We start from the raw sequence: 15,678 nt of genomic DNA, 5'->3' as shown, positions 1-15,678 counted from the left end.
CTGATACCAAATGATTCAGAACAAAAACCTTTTCCTCATATTTAGACAGGAAAAACAGTCAGATGTCATCTGCATATTGGGGGCACTGAATGCCAAACCTCCACACAACATCTCCCAGAGGTCTCATGAAAATATTAAATGGCATGAGGAAGAAGACTCAGCCCTGGGAGATGCCACTGAACAGGGATCCTTCAGCGTGACTTTATGTACCTCTCCCAGCAGGAAAGGCCAAAGTCACTGCAAAATGGTTCCTCCAAATCCCATGCTGCAGAGGTGGTCCAAAGACTGCCATGGTTGATGGGAGTGAAAGCTTCGAGAGTCCTGAACCAAGTCTCTCTGTCCACTTCCCAGTGAAGAGCATCTAGCAAGATGACCAAAGCAGAGCTGAATCCTATGTATAAGCATATATACAGTGGGAGGGAGGAGGAATAAAGAGCCATTTGTTGTTATTGCAGGATTAATGATGTGTTGCTCACATCACTCATGCAACTTACACATAAATACACAGAGGAAAGGCACATTTTGCTTAAAAAGTGCAATATTTCCTCCTTAAGTATGAGATATTTTCAAAACGGTAAATTATGAGTCCTTTTATTAGCACATTTTCCTAAAGGATAAATATTTCTTGGATGCTGGCAGAAATGCCAGCAAAACACAGGGCCCCCAAGTCTAACTGTGAAATATGTTTTTTCCAGGCCTGTATTTAGTCCTTCTCCACAGGTGGTTGTAATAGCTCTGAAATTGCCTCAGGGTTTTATCACTTGGGAGCTGTGGTTTCTGGGCCTATGAGTCACTTTCTTTTCTTTAAACTCTCTTTCTGCTTCAAACATTTCCTTGTGTTTCCCTTCGCTATTCACAGCTGCCAGATAAATGAAAAGGGATGAAAGGTGGCTTTTTGATCCTTCCTACCTACCATTAGGTGCAAGATCACTCCTACCTGCCATTAGGTGGAGTGAGGAAAGTGGCTCAGGTGGCAGATATTTGGAGGCCACTGTGACAGCTTCCCAGCTGTTCCTTCTATTAGAGGAGACCATTTTGTATGTCACTTTCCACTGCTTGTCTCTTCCTCCTCCTTCTCCTCCATCTCATAATCCTCCTATCTTTTCCTTACAAACCAGGACAAGATGGCTTACAAATGAAAGCAGACACAATATAGCTTACAAATACAAAAAATTAAGATCAACTTTAATTAAACTTTCAAAAGCATTAAAAACATTATTACACATCGTCGATATTTCACAGCCAAAACCCAGAATGCGTGTGGCTAAGCTACATCAGAATGTGGTCAAGATGGTGAAAGTTATTAATGAGGAAGAATGCACAAACCAGGAAAGGCTGTGGCAGTTTGCTTTAGTCTGAGTCTGCTGGGAAGGGCAAGATTCTGTCCCCTCGACTCCTCTCCCTCCTGCGGAGTAAATTGAATGCAAACTGCTTTTGCACTTTAAACTTTGTTTGCAGCAAGCGAAGTAACTGGAGGACAAAGGGGGAAGTGGAGGAGCAGAAAGAAACTGGGACTTTTTAAAAGCAGCTGGAAAAGCAGGGTGACAGAGGATTAATTGGCAATATCCCTACCAAATTGAGACAGTTGGAGAATATAGTTTCCCCCTGAATCCACGGATTCTTTACCTATGGATTCAACCATCTATGGTTTGAAAATAGATATTTTTAATTATAAATTCCTACAGCAAACCTTGATTTTGCCATTATGAGGGACATGAGGGACAACATTTTACTATGTCATTGTATATAATGTATTGAGAATCCACAGAATTTGGTATCCGGGGGGGGGGGGGGTGTCCTAGAACCAAACCCCAGCAAATACCAAGGACCCACTGTATGTTATTAGTTACATTTTTATCCCATGTTTTGCCCAGTGAGCTCAATTTCATTGTGTCTCTTCTTCCTCCCTTTCTTCTCATCAGAACACTGTGAGGTATATTAGGGAGAGAAAGTGTGACTTCCCAAAGGTCATCCAGCAAGTTTTACAGTTCAGAGGAGACTTGAACCTTCACCTCTCAAGTCCCAATCCTACATGTTCAACTATCCCCAACTGGAATTCTTCTGGATGTTTTGCACTACAACTCTCATTATCCCTTACCTTTGGTCATGTCAACTGGGGTGACGGCATACAAAATATCTGAAGGGCACCACACTGAGGGTGGAAAGATTAGATACTTAGAACTCAAAACATACAAAGTTTTTAAAGTAAGCATCAGGATGTATTTGCACTCAGATTGACAGTTATAGCTGTGCAGCATTTTTGAAAACTGGCATCGTGCCTAACCAGTCCCATTCAAAAGCCACACAGACACCAGGAGGCAGCCATTTGGGAAGTGTGACTGGATGTGCTTCCTAAATGCTTCTTTCCATAGAATCTTGGAATCATAGAGTTGGAAAGGCCATCCAGTCCAACTCCTGGCCATGCAGGAACTCACAATGAAGCACTCCTGACAGATAGACATCAAGCCTCTGTTTAAAGAGCTCCAATGAAGGGGATTCCACTACATTCTGAAGGAGTGTGTCCACTGTCAAACAGCTCTTACTGTCAGGAAGTTTTTCCTAATGTTGAGGTGGGATCTCTTTTCCTTTAGTTTGCGTCCATCCTCAATATGACACCCCTTCAATACTTAAGCAGGGCTGTCATATCACCTCTTAACCACCTCTTCTCCAGGCTTTTCACATTATAGTAATTTTTTTCTGATCGTTTGCCCTCATTTGTTCATTCATTCATTTATAGCTAAGTGGACTTCTCCAAGTTTGTGTGAGAACAGGAACAGAGACGGAAGCCAAATTTATTTCTGTGGAGCAGATCACAGAATATATAACGGTAAGAAAGACACAGCCGGGGTGAAACCTTAGTGTTAAAGGTGTCTCTTTTTTTTTTTTTTTTGGGGGGGGGGAGGAGTGTTTCCAATATTTATTAATTCATTTATTTGCTAAAACATTTATATCCTGTCCCATATCTGAGGAGCTCAGGATGATGTATATTATAAGATCATTATAGGACAATAACAACAACAGTTTTTTTTAAAGAACCAAAAGTATGTTAAATCATTTATCACTTAAAGCCAGACCGATTAAAATATGTATAAACAATCTAAAATAATGCACATGTGAAAACTGGATAAAGTCAATAGGCCTCAAAGGCTTTACTAAAAAGTCACATTTTGACTAAGGGTGCATCTATACTGTAGAAATAATGCAGCTTCACACCGTTTAAGTACTGTAGCTCCATCCTAGGCAATCTTGGGATTTGAAGTTTTACAAAGTCTTTAGCCTTCTCTGTCAAAGAGTGTGTGTGCCTCACAACTCCCCATCTTAGTCACTGTTTCACACTCGACATTGGGGATTTTGACCTCGGCATCATTGAGTGCTCCATTACCTTCGGGCTCTACACTCACCCCATTTATGCCACCAATTCCTGTATCATTGTATATACTGTCTAGGTCTGATGGGAACTGCAGTTTAACAACACACATAAGGCCACACATTCTTCACCCTTCCTCTTAACTTAAATATTAACACTTGCCTCAATGATCCAGAACAGAAATATTCAAAACCTCTTCAAAACCTCAATCCATGCTTTGCTAGGAAGATTAATGCCATTCCACAACATCCCTTTCTGTTTCTTTCAGAAATGTGTTCCTGAGATAAAAGACGGTGCTACAGTTGTCGTCCCTCCTGTAGATTGGCCAGATAAAGGTGAAATCATGTTTAAAGAGTATCAGATGAAATACCGAGAAAACAGCCCCATTGTGCTTCAAGACATAAATGTGAAAATTCATGGCAAAGAAAAGATTGGGATTGTTGGCCGGACCGGCTCTGGTATGATATGTTTGGTTACATTGTGCTGATTTCTTTATTTCATGGCTGGTCCCTGTGCCCCATTCACATCCCCCTCTCCATTGCACTCATACTGTTGGATGAATTGGCCTGCATTTCCTTGGGAGACAGGTTTGCAACATGCATGTTCCATGGGAAGTATCATGAATCCTCATTTCTCATCTTCATTTCTCCATCCCTTCTTACCAAATAAAATGGCAATCATAGCCCTGCTAGCAGCTGAGTAGTGAGCCTGGGGACAGCATGAATCCCGTGGGAAGGCAGCACATTTACCCATTGGGTTACTGGCTTTGGTACCTGTCCTAGAGACACCAAAAATATCAGGGGCTATATGTAGCCCATGGGCTTGCCCACCTGTGGGAGAATCTTAGGGACGTGTTTTTGAAACCCTAATCAAGAAATAGACTTTTGGGAACTTTCTTTGTCAAGAAATTGCATCTAACAACTACCCACCCTTTATGTTAGTCATGTAATTATACCTACATTTAGTTATGCCTACGTACCTGTTTATCTCTTAAGACATTTCCTTAAAAAGCAATTTACACCATTCAAAAGCAACCAAAACGTCATTTGAGCAAATGTGTGTCTCTGTGTGTGATGCGTAACTGATGGCATGTTCCCACTGGGCTTGCATTAGACGCCTTGGATTAAATTGATGTTAATCCATGAAATGAACAAATTGTTTAGTTTAGTCTGAGTCAATCAAATTCAATTTTGGTCCTATTGTAAATCCAGCTCAAGACATGATGGAATCCAATTTAACCCTATGAGCCTTCGAACAAACTGCTCCCTTCTCTTCAACCAACCATAGTTCTCCATTCCAAATCATTTCTTTGGTTTGCTGCTCTTATGGAAAGTAGGTTGGAAGGGGGGAAAGGAAGGAAGGTGTCTCTCCATTTCAAAGCCAGTAGGTTTGATAAAATGTAATTTCTTCTCAAGATCTATGGCAGATGTTTGAGCTAGTGAAGAATCTGAGCATTATATATCTGTCCAGAGAAGGGTAACAAAGATGAATCGCCTGCCGGATGAGATCTGTCAAATTACCAACTTAGACGCCTTTAAAAAGATGGATCTCTTCCGGTAGGCTTTTCCAGAATAAGTCCTTGGCCACATAATGATCACTCCATATACCATGGACATTTTTGCGCTACGTTATGCTTCTGTCCGTGATCATCCCATTTTTACTAGATTTTAATATGACTTATGTAATTTTAATCTCAGCTGTTTAATTCTTTTTTAAGGTGTGTATATTTAGTATGGTTTTATATGTTGTTCACCGCTTTGATGCTTTCTACAAAAAGCGGGATATAAATAAAAGTTTTATTTTATTTATTATGATCAAAGATCTGGAAACCAAGCCTTGTGAGAAACAATTTAGGGAGCTTAGGGCATGTTTAGCTTCTTTAAATATTTGAAGGGATGCCCTGTAGAAAAGGGAATGAGCTTGTTTGCTGCACTAGACACTAGAGCATGAAACAGTGGATTCATATTACTGCTCTCTCTCTCTCAGCTAGAGTTTCTGTTTGGTGAAAGACTGCTAATGCTGTTATGTTTTCTGCTGCTTACAGTAAAGAAAGTTCTTTTGTGAACCTCTGTCTTCCTGGATGTTATTTCTTACAAGGGAATAGATAGGGGTGAGACTATAAGGTTTACTGCTGAAGGAAGTAAAATCAGCAGTAACCTTAAAAGACTCTCCATCTTCAGAGGCCTTTAAATAGAGGTTGGATAGGCATCTTTCGGGAAGGCTTTGGCTGTATATTTCTGCATCACAGGAGTTTAGACTTAAAGGGCTCTTGCGGCCTCTTCCATGTTTCTGTAATTCTGTAATAAACCTCATACTTGGGACACTCACTTAAAGCCACTGGCAATTTTTATTTCTAAGCCTGGAAATACAAATCTTGGTCTAAATAAGAATCAGAATTTTCTGTGCTTAAAAAACAACGGCAACAATGAAATAACAGATTGCTTTACTCTTGGATGTCACCATGCTGAACTTTCCAGAAATTTTACCATTAAAAAAACAGCCAATATAACTTTCTTCAACTCTTTCAGGAAAATCATCTTTAGGGGCTGCCCTGTTTCGACTGGTGGAACCAGCTGCCGGAACCATTCTGATTGATGGTATTGATATCTGCACTATCAGTTTGGAATCGCTGAGGACGAAGCTGTCAGTCATTCCTCAAGATCCTGTTCTGTTTGTAGGTACAGTAAGGTAGTTGTTGTTGCAATTATCAATTAACCTTTTCCCCAAAAAGTGAAGCCTAGCACTAATACTTAGGATCATATTTCAGTATACTATGTGCCAGAAAGGGAGGGGGCCTTCTCAGTTGTGACACCTTGTTCCATAGAGTAATCCCATAGAGGTGCAAACTGGCAGTACTAAGAATGGTGCAATCATTTCAGTGCCACGTCCAAACCTTTTTGTTTGCCAATTAGTTTTAAAATTAGTTGACTTGGTCTTGGTTACTATTTTCTTTGGACTCATCCACACTATACAGTTATAGTGCTATTATTCCATTATCCATTTTTAACGCCATGGTTCCATCATATAGAATCTCATGACAGTTAAAATGGAATAATAGTGCTACAATTGTGTAATGTAAACAGGCCCTTTGTTTTGATTGTACACCTGAAGTATGTGTGAATGTATTTTCTATCTTTCTCCCAGACTTGGGACTCAAGCTTGCCATTTATCAGGGAGTAAATCCAGTGAGACTTGTCACTGAATAAATATGGATAGGTAAGATTGTTAATTAACAAATCCCACCCACTGACAACTTTATCAAGCCATTTTATTCTATTATTTAATTCCCTGTTACCTTTACAGTTGAAACGTTTATTACAGACTTCCCCAACCTTGTGCTCTCCGGATGTATTGGTTATAGATCCCATCATCTCCAGCCAGCTCCATCCCCAGGCAATCTGGCACATCTAGGGGCTATTAGGTTGGGAAAGCTGCCTTGGGTCCAGGCCTGGGAGAAAGGCGGCACATTAAATAAATAATAATAAATAAAATAAAATAAAAGCTGGCATATTGTTTTGATCATAAGCCATAGTATATCAATATGGGGGGAAATGGCAGAGAAATCCACACACAAAAAGCTGTATGTAGCTAGACAAATATGCTGTCCCCACAGAGGGACACACATCTGAATCAGCATGCTTACAAATGCAGTGTGTGCCTTTCTGTTACTAAGGCATAGGAAAACCACACTGTTAGTAACTAAGCTCTCAGCAATCGCAAGGTTGTTTTAAAAAAACAGTTTTGTAGTTCATTTGATCAGAAGTGAAAACACAAGAGGAGATGAGAAAGAAATGTAAAGGCTGGCCTCCTGGAAAATGAGACAATAAAATAAATAGTGAACGAGTTCTTCCATGCCACATATACATTGAGCTTGTTAGTATATGTACTCCAGGTTATGAGAGGAGAACAGAAGCATACCTATCCTCTCTGTCCATCTGACGTGTCTGTCCTGCTTCCTCCATCCCAGATGATGGATCTAGCAGTGAAAAAGAGCGTGTTTCCAAATAATGTTTTCTTGACATTAATGCATAATCAGAGAGACCAATGCAAAGTCAACTACCCATATGTATGCATAAGCTACTCATAGTTTTCTCTGCAATATACAGTAGCTTGCTTGCCAACTGGCTGGACAGGGGTCTGGAATCCATGCTGTAAGCTGGTGTGTTCTAAGTGCCTCTGGACAGAGGACTCTGCATGATTTGAAGTGCTTTTTCTTGATCCAGAGCAACTGTTTGCATCAAGGAGTGCTCCAGAACCTAAATCCAATCACTAAACCCATTGATCAGTTTCTGAACGATGGAAATGCCATTGATTTACTGGTATATATTCTTGGTGGAACTATCAACATGATTTAGGGCCAGTTCTAAAGGGGTAGCACTGATACCTCTGGTTTTCTCTTTATCATATCACCCTCCATTTAAAAAAAAATTACATTGCACTCTAAGACTAGGGGTTTTTATGCTCCAGTTAGTTAAAATGTGAAATTCAACCCATCTCAAGACTTTCTACTCAAGGATCACTGAGTGATCTAAATGCTGTGGTTACCATGATTAGCAGTTCCAGTTGTCACATTTTTCTTCTCATACTGCATATGCGCTGATGTATTTTCAGAAGACAGCAGTCATTCTGAGCAACAGGACAGTCTGCTGAAATAGTAGCAATGGAAGCAGAAGAGAAAGGCACTATGTGGGCTTTTGCGGGAGACTGAATCATTCAGAGGAAGGTTGCCTTTGCCTTCATCTGAGGCTGAGAGAGTGTGATTTGACCAAGGTCATAATCAATCTTATCTGTGAAATAATCATGAATTAAAAGCATGGTCCTCTAGAAACATTGCTGTTTTCTAAAATGTTATTGAAAGTGAACAATGTGCATCTTTCATACTAACTTCTTCCTTTCAGGTACAACTTAGATCCTTTTAATGACCACACAGATGATCAGATCTGGCAAGCTCTGCACAGAACATTTATGAAAGGCACAGTATGTTGGGTTTTTCCTCTGCTTTTCTATCACAGTCTATTATTTACTGATTTTAAAAAGTAGAAGCACATAGAGCATTTTGATTTTGATTAACATCGTATTATTGAGAACAAGAGACTAGAAACAGCAGAAACAATAATGCTACTAATATTCAGTCCCTTTAGGAATTTGAACACTTAACGTACATACATTACATTTTGCACTGCCCTTCTTTATTTTAAAAGGAAGAAAAAATGGATTACTGAGCTCAAATTGAATAAAAATCCAGGAGGGCTGATTAAATTTATCCTGGCTGATTCCTATAAATCCTCCTGGGAAATAGAAATAAATAAGAAACTGAGCACTTTGGGATTTTCTAGGGATATTGTTTTGGGCCTAAATCTAGATACTGCAAAATTGTCTATTAAACAAAGATTACTGGACATTGAAGGCCAGGTGGAGACTGCTGCCTTCCCCAAGTATATAGTAGCCAACAAACAAGTTTGGGTTACTTCACCCGCTGTGTACTTGTTCCAAATTACTCTCCCTAAATTTAGGAGAGCTTTTACTTTGGCCCGGTTTAACGCCTTACCAACAGCAGTATTGGAAGGCAGATTCAGGAAAGTGCCTTATAAATCCCATCTTTGCCCGTGTGATACGGGCGCAATTGAAACCATTGAACATGTTTTTCTATACTGCCAGTTTTACAAAGACATCCGTCTCCAATTGATTGCCCCCCTTTTGGGAAAATACCCAGGTCACCCTGATACTTTTTACATTAGCAAATTGTTAAATAGCCAGGCACCCGAAGTGATATTCAGGGTAGCAAAGTTCTGTTATATTATATGTAAACTTCGATCCCAAATGGTAAACGGGAACTAATATAGGCAAACCAGTAAACCTGTTAGATTAAGATCTCCAGGTAAAGAACCTGAGAGGTTTTGAAGTTCGGCCTCGGTTTTGCCTGAGTTTAATGACTGTTAACCAACATTGAAATTATAATATTTCAGATTCTGGATATACTCGTCTTCTACCAGCAAGATTGCTGTTTTATTTTGCTTATGTCTTAAAATCTGTGTATATTACAGACATAAAGATAATGTAAGTGTATTGAAAGTAATGAAGTTAATTATGTGTAACTCGTATGATCTTAGGCTAATTTCAGGAGAAATGGTGATTAGCACCAGATTTGCTGAAATTATTTTGAAGTGTAAAGAGTTTTATTATGATTTTAAATGAATGTACAAGTGAACGATGTGATTGTTTTTATATCTGAGTGCAAAACCTGTAAAATGTTCAGTGTCCTTTGCTACAATTCTGTGACTACTGGTCAATGACCGAATAAATTTTATGATGATGATGGATGGATTATTGAAATAAATTGTGGTATTCAACATTTAAATTCAATATTCAATTAAACTCAGGTGATAATTTACATATAGTATGGGGGATGTCTTTGTCACAGTACTTCTATGTTGGAATGTGCAATAGTGTTATGGAAGCTAAAGAGATTTGTGCCCGATTAGTGTCTCCATGATAAACCAGGTCCCAGTAAGATGCTTTTAGCTTTGTAGAAATGAAACAAGGGATATGAGAACATGGGATATTTCTTCAAAGGTCTTAGCCACTCAAGTAAACAAAAATGATTAGGGTATGAATGTAAAATATATATGCATATATATAAAGATTTATAGCAAAAATAACCAAAACACTAAAATCATCAATTATTCGGATTTGCGCTACACAGTCCACACTATAAATAGCATTATTGGGGGACATCTACTGGGCATAAATCATTTGTAGAAGGAAAAAAGATGGCCCAAGGTCTCATCCAATTCTTCATTTTAAACTAAAACAGGATGGGTTTTGACTAGCAGCCATCGTTGGTGGCCAATGTGAATTTTGTGTTGCCCAATATTTCCTCTAAATAAAAGCCAACACCAGAGAATAAATTTATAGAGATACAATAACTAAAATACCAGGCTGTAGAAAGTGAAGGGCCCGGCTATGCTGTGTCCAAAAGGGTTGTCTGTGCTTTGTAATGAGTACTACAAATAAGAGAGTGTATTGAAGACAGTAAGGTCTTAAATAACCTCTTGCTCTACCGTCCTATGTACAGTATAATGACACATTGCTCCCAATGCCATTATCTCTGGCTTCTATACCATAGAGACCATCAAAGCTAGTCTCTCTCTCTCAGCACCATTCACTTTGCAGCTCTAGGGTCATACTGTCAGGGAAAGTGGCCAAATGGTTGATAAGGCCAGCTCAGTTCCCAAACAAACCCCTGGCTGGCAGAGCCAGAGCTAAGTAACAAAATCTTGGAGTCTAAGTGCAGTATCACAAGAAGTATTACCAAAAGAGTTGTTGAGAGGTCTGAGGTCCAGGGTATCAGATAGGCAGGTCAATAAGGCAGTCCAAGGTCAAGGGTTCCAGATAATCAATACAGGTCAGCAGTCCTCGAAGCAAACTTCAGGAACCAGAGACAGAGTCTTTGCTCAAGAAGGTCAGATAATCACTGGCAACTAGACACACAGCTGTCTAAATAGGCAGGCAGCAGGCATTCAGGAGTGTCTGAACAGCAGCTTGTTTCTGATGAAGACTCTGCAACCTGCAAAGGCTCTTCTTTTCAGCTTGACACTCCTTGAAAGTAGGCTCACTTCCTTAATCCTTCTCTATGTCCACAGACTCAGCCCCAGCCAGACTTGACTGCTGAACCTCTGGCGAGGCTTTAGACTGTGGCTCATCCTCCAAGTTGTCCTCCAGGCTGGTCATGACACATACAACCATGGTGGCATTCCTCTTTATCTTCTAGGTTTCAAAACTGCCAGGAAAACTGGAAGCGCAGGTTGTTGAAAATGGAGAAAACTTCTCTGTGGGGGAACGACAGCTACTCTGCATGGCAAGAGCACTCCTTCGAAATTCAAAAGTAAGTTCAGGCAATAATTGGATTGCTTTTGAATACGCAAGTGCTCTCTTGACTTAATTCAGTACTTCACTTAATATTTCTAGTTACTTTTGCAATTATTGTAGAAAACTCCATGATAGATTTGTCTTAGGGTCAGCCTCAGAAAGCACACAGCAACAACAATATGGCCAACAAACCCACTGGTATGTTTTTATGATTTTAAAATGTGTGTGTGTGTGTGTGTAATAGTTATAAAGAAAAAGAATCTTGTAGGTCTTATGAGGAGCCACCCATGGGCTGCATCTGGCACCCAGACTGGTTTGTCATCCCTGGCATAATCTCTACACAAGAGAAGTATGCCCACATAAAAACAAGACATGTGCTGCAGGCTATGACTTTGCATGCAGACTCCTTTCTTCTTGCCATCCTTCCTTGCAGAAAGATGTCTGTTTTTGTTTATGTTTTAATTCCAACTGGCCTTTGAGAATTCGTTGTTCAGTTTGTTGTTGTTGTTGTGTGCCTTCACACAACAACAACCCTAAGGTGAGCCTATATTGGAGTTTTCTTGGCAAGATTCGTTCAGAGGAGATTCGCCATTGCCCTCGAGAGGATGTGACTTGCCCAAGGTCACCCAGTGGACTCCACTGATATTCCAGCCTTGTTACTAACTTTCTGGCTCACATTCTGCTGGTGAATTATGATGATGTTAACTCAAACTTTCACCATCACAACTCACTTCCCTCTGATCTTGGAAGCTAAGCAGGGTCAACTCTGCTTAATACTTGGTTGGAAGAGCACTAATGAATACCAGGTGCTCTGTGCTGCATTTCGAGAAAGAAACTGGCAAAAACCCATCTGAGTATTCTTTGCCAAAGAAAAACTTAGGAAATTCATGATGTCACTATAAGTTGACAAGCAACTTGAAGGCACGCACACATACTCTGAGGAGGTCAGAATTTTCTACCAACTGTAAAACAAACAAAATTTCTCCCTAATCCACCTTTTTTCAGCTGCAGCTGCCTAGACCCAGCCATTGCATGGCCAATGGAGGGGAGAGCTGCAGAAGAGTGTCCAGCTATTTTCCTATAACCGGACATGGTTCAGTGACATCATTCACAAGGACCTCTGAAGGATCCCCAGAGGACCACTGTCACTTTTCATCCAGTTTTAGGAAACTAATCAGACACATGTCTGTTATTCCCCTTGTTCTCCAACAACCAGGAAATGTCCAGGTTTGAGGGGCTGCAGCTGAGAAAGGTGGGGTTGGATGGGAGTCTATTTCAGCCACATTTCATAGCTATGTATTCTGATGCAGGATCATGGCCAGTGCTATGCCTGCTTATAGAAGTCTTATTCCTCCTACAGATTATACTTCTCGATGAAGCCACTGCCTCCATCGATTCTGAGACAGACAAGCAGATTCAGCAGACTATCCAAGAAGCCTTCATGGACTGTACAGTCTTGACCATTGCTCATCGGATAAACACCATCCATGACTGCGACCGTGTTTTGGTGATGAACAGTGGAAAGGTACCAAACCAGAAAAGTCTGAACATACATCTTCCTAGCTACTTTCATGATCCAACTATCTCTGTCTAACCCAAGGGATGAACTATTTGTTGTAGTGCACATGCATACTGTGTACACACAGAAAGGGCTGCTCCTTTCTCTTTACATCACATCACTAGTCCATAGAAGGTGGGAAGGGGAAGACATGCATTAAGGAGGAAAACATACAGGCAGAATTGTTTTCCCACGTGTTTTCCCTTCGACATGCAGTAGCAGTTCCAAGGAGGCATGTGCCCTGTTGCAGGCTGATAGTTACAATCTGCGATGGGTAACCAGATGAATACAAATACTGTGTGAAATCAAATCCAGAGAAGAAATCCTGTTGCAAAAGTGGCCCCAAAGCAGAGGGAAGAGCAAAGGTAAGGTTATATATGTGGAAGGCAGACATGGAACTGAAGCCAGTTCAGGGACAAGGTTACTGGAAACAAAAGTCAGGAACAGCAAAAAATCAGATATCTGGGTTACACAGATGTTGGATTATGTGTTCCAGAAATGGAAAAGGCAGAATTGTAAGTACCCTGGTTCTCCAAAGCCCCATTCAATATCAGCTGTAAGGATTTAATCCACTTTTTGAGCCTCCCTGCTCTATGGAGTCCTCTTCTTCTGAGACCTCTTAAAGGCAGATGCTTTGCTTATACAAAGTGATTTCTGCCTGTGCATTTTGGGACAAATGCCTTCTCAATCTGGATGGTTCCATTCAAATTCTTCAGCTAAGATGCAATTTCTGGGTTTGGAACAGGCATGATGGAGACATTTGGATTATTATTACATATTGGAGGTGAAGAAGAGAACCTCTTTTTCCCTATGCAACAACTGGGGAATGTGCAGTCTCCAAAAATTAGATTGCAGTTCCCATCATCCTTTATAATTACTACGTTCCATATTATCTACACAAAGAAAACAAATCATTTTCATTTTTTATTAAAAAAAAACCCCACGAATAGTTGTCATTTCTGAAAATAATAACACCATCCTATATGCCCATTTCTTTGATGGTGAAGGCTACAATCCTACACATATGTACATAGAAAAGAACATATGTATTGGAGTAAACTAGCATAAGAGTGTGCTGTAAATATGAATGCTTGTCATGAGAAATCTAAACCTAGAGTTGATTATCTATATACATGGATTCATTATTCATGGATTCAACCATCCATGACTTGAAAATATTCCCATAAAACATAAATTCCAAAAAGTAAACCTTGAATTTGCTGTTTTAAACAAGGGACACCGTTTCACTACATCACTGTATTTAATGGGACTTGAGCATCCATGGATTTTGTTGTCCACTGTTTCCTGGAACCAAATTCCAGTGGATAGCAAGGGCCCACTGAATTTTTGATATAACCAATAAATATACTGATTTTTATAGGAAGGCTAAAAATAATTGCACCAAAGGATTCAATATGGAATGTACAATTATAATTAATTGTGGTGGATTTTTAAGAAGTGTGCACATGCGTAGTGATAAAGTAGACAGAAGGAAAGAGACAGATGAGTCACAGGAACTAAAAGCAGTAGTAATCCACATATGCTACCAGTTTTGGGATTAGTGCTAAAACTTCTTCTACAGAGGATGAAGTGCTGAGCAAAGCAAACCCACAATAAAGGAACCAAGGGAGGGAATGCTACTCTTTCCTAATACTATCGTGACTTGTTGCTATTCTCCTTCCCCAGGCAATTTTTACATGATAGGAATCTCATAAAAAATCTCCTGTATTTTTTTTCCATACCTGACATTTACTAATGCGTCTGACATTTGTTGTATCTTTTTCTCAATGACTTTCAGGTAGCAGAGTTTGGCAAACCAGATGAGCTTATTCAGAATCCCAATTCTGCATTTGCATCACTCTTAGCGGCTGCGAACAAAGTTGGAGCTTAGGACAGGAAAGTATTTATTGGTGCTTGCTGGGTGGCTTTCGGGAAATGAAGATTTCGCATGGACAAGAAGGAGAGTAAAAACCTCTTAATATCTAAATCGTCAAATCCCATTTTCCAAGAAGTATTGTGAACTTTGTCAAAGGTCCTGTCTATTGGGAAAGTCAGAAGCTTAATACATTGCTGGCAACTGAAAACTAGGAACTGAAATGAAAGAAACAGGAAGTACCCATGCCAATGTATGTGACAGTAGACTCTTGATCTTGTTCAAAACTCAAGAAAGAAAATTAGCCACTACAATTCATGGGCTGACATGATATTTTTAGTAAGCAAACTTGATGGAGAGTTGTCCATTTCAGATCTCTTCATATCCTCGAGAAGCTAATGGAATAAATTAGCTATGATTCCCTGATGTTGGAACAGCATTAAAAACACAGGATGGCTTTTTTGGGAGGAAAAAAAACACACAAATTGGAATCCATCTCATATACAATTAGGCTTTTTAAATCCCACTGACTTCAGTGGGATCTGAGGATCTTAACTGGGTATAAGATTGCAGCTTTTGTCTTTATTTTTTTTTTTTTATTTTTTTTTTTTTTAAATTTTATTATTAAAATCAAATACAATTATTTACAACACAAAACACCATTAACTCTCATACAAATTAAACATAACAACAAGAGAAAGCAAAATTCAAAAAAAAAAAAAAATAACTAAAATAAAAATAAAAATAAAAATAACCTCAACACAACACATTCTATATTACACTATACATAATGCCTAATAACTTATACTAAAGTATACACACAAAAAACTGAACTAAATCAAAAAATAAAGAGAAAAATAGGAAAAAAAGCAGCTTTTGTCTTTAACCTGCATCTGGTGCATGCAGCAGAAAGATACCTCAGTGTGTCGGTAAAAGAAGCTGGTTGTTCAGTACTATAAAGTCCCCCAGATAACAACTAGAGTAATTTAAGCACCTGCTTTACATTCCCTT

The 15,678-nt window shown here is 39.4% G+C and overlaps 1 protein-coding gene across 2 annotated transcripts in view; it reads left to right on the top strand.

Annotated features, from left to right (window-relative positions):
* LOC149305726 (ATP-binding cassette sub-family C member 12-like) overlaps positions 1-15,246 on the top strand; it is a 55,697-nt gene extending 40,451 nt beyond the window's left edge. For both annotated transcript variants that reach the window (XM_089539848.1, XM_089539849.1), the window contains 7 exons: positions 2,738-2,827; positions 3,636-3,825; positions 5,896-6,055; positions 8,266-8,344; positions 11,139-11,252; positions 12,597-12,761; positions 14,593-15,246. In XM_089539848.1, the coding sequence (XP_089395974.1) occupies positions 2,738-2,827; positions 3,636-3,825; positions 5,896-6,055; positions 8,266-8,344; positions 11,139-11,252; positions 12,597-12,761; positions 14,593-14,685 (891 nt within the window). In that variant the 3' untranslated portion in view covers positions 14,686-15,246. The remainder of the gene's footprint in view (positions 1-2,737; positions 2,828-3,635; positions 3,826-5,895; positions 6,056-8,265; positions 8,345-11,138; positions 11,253-12,596; positions 12,762-14,592) is intronic.
* Positions 15,247-15,678: the final 432 nt, after the last annotated feature.

This window comes from Sceloporus occidentalis, unplaced genomic scaffold, assembly GCF_023333645.1.
Source record: "Sceloporus occidentalis isolate IW3139 unplaced genomic scaffold, rSceOcc1.0.p SCAF_10, whole genome shotgun sequence".
Taxonomy (NCBI): Eukaryota; Metazoa; Chordata; class Lepidosauria; order Squamata; family Phrynosomatidae; genus Sceloporus; species Sceloporus occidentalis.
This window is presented reverse-complemented; position numbering and strand designations above follow the sequence as displayed.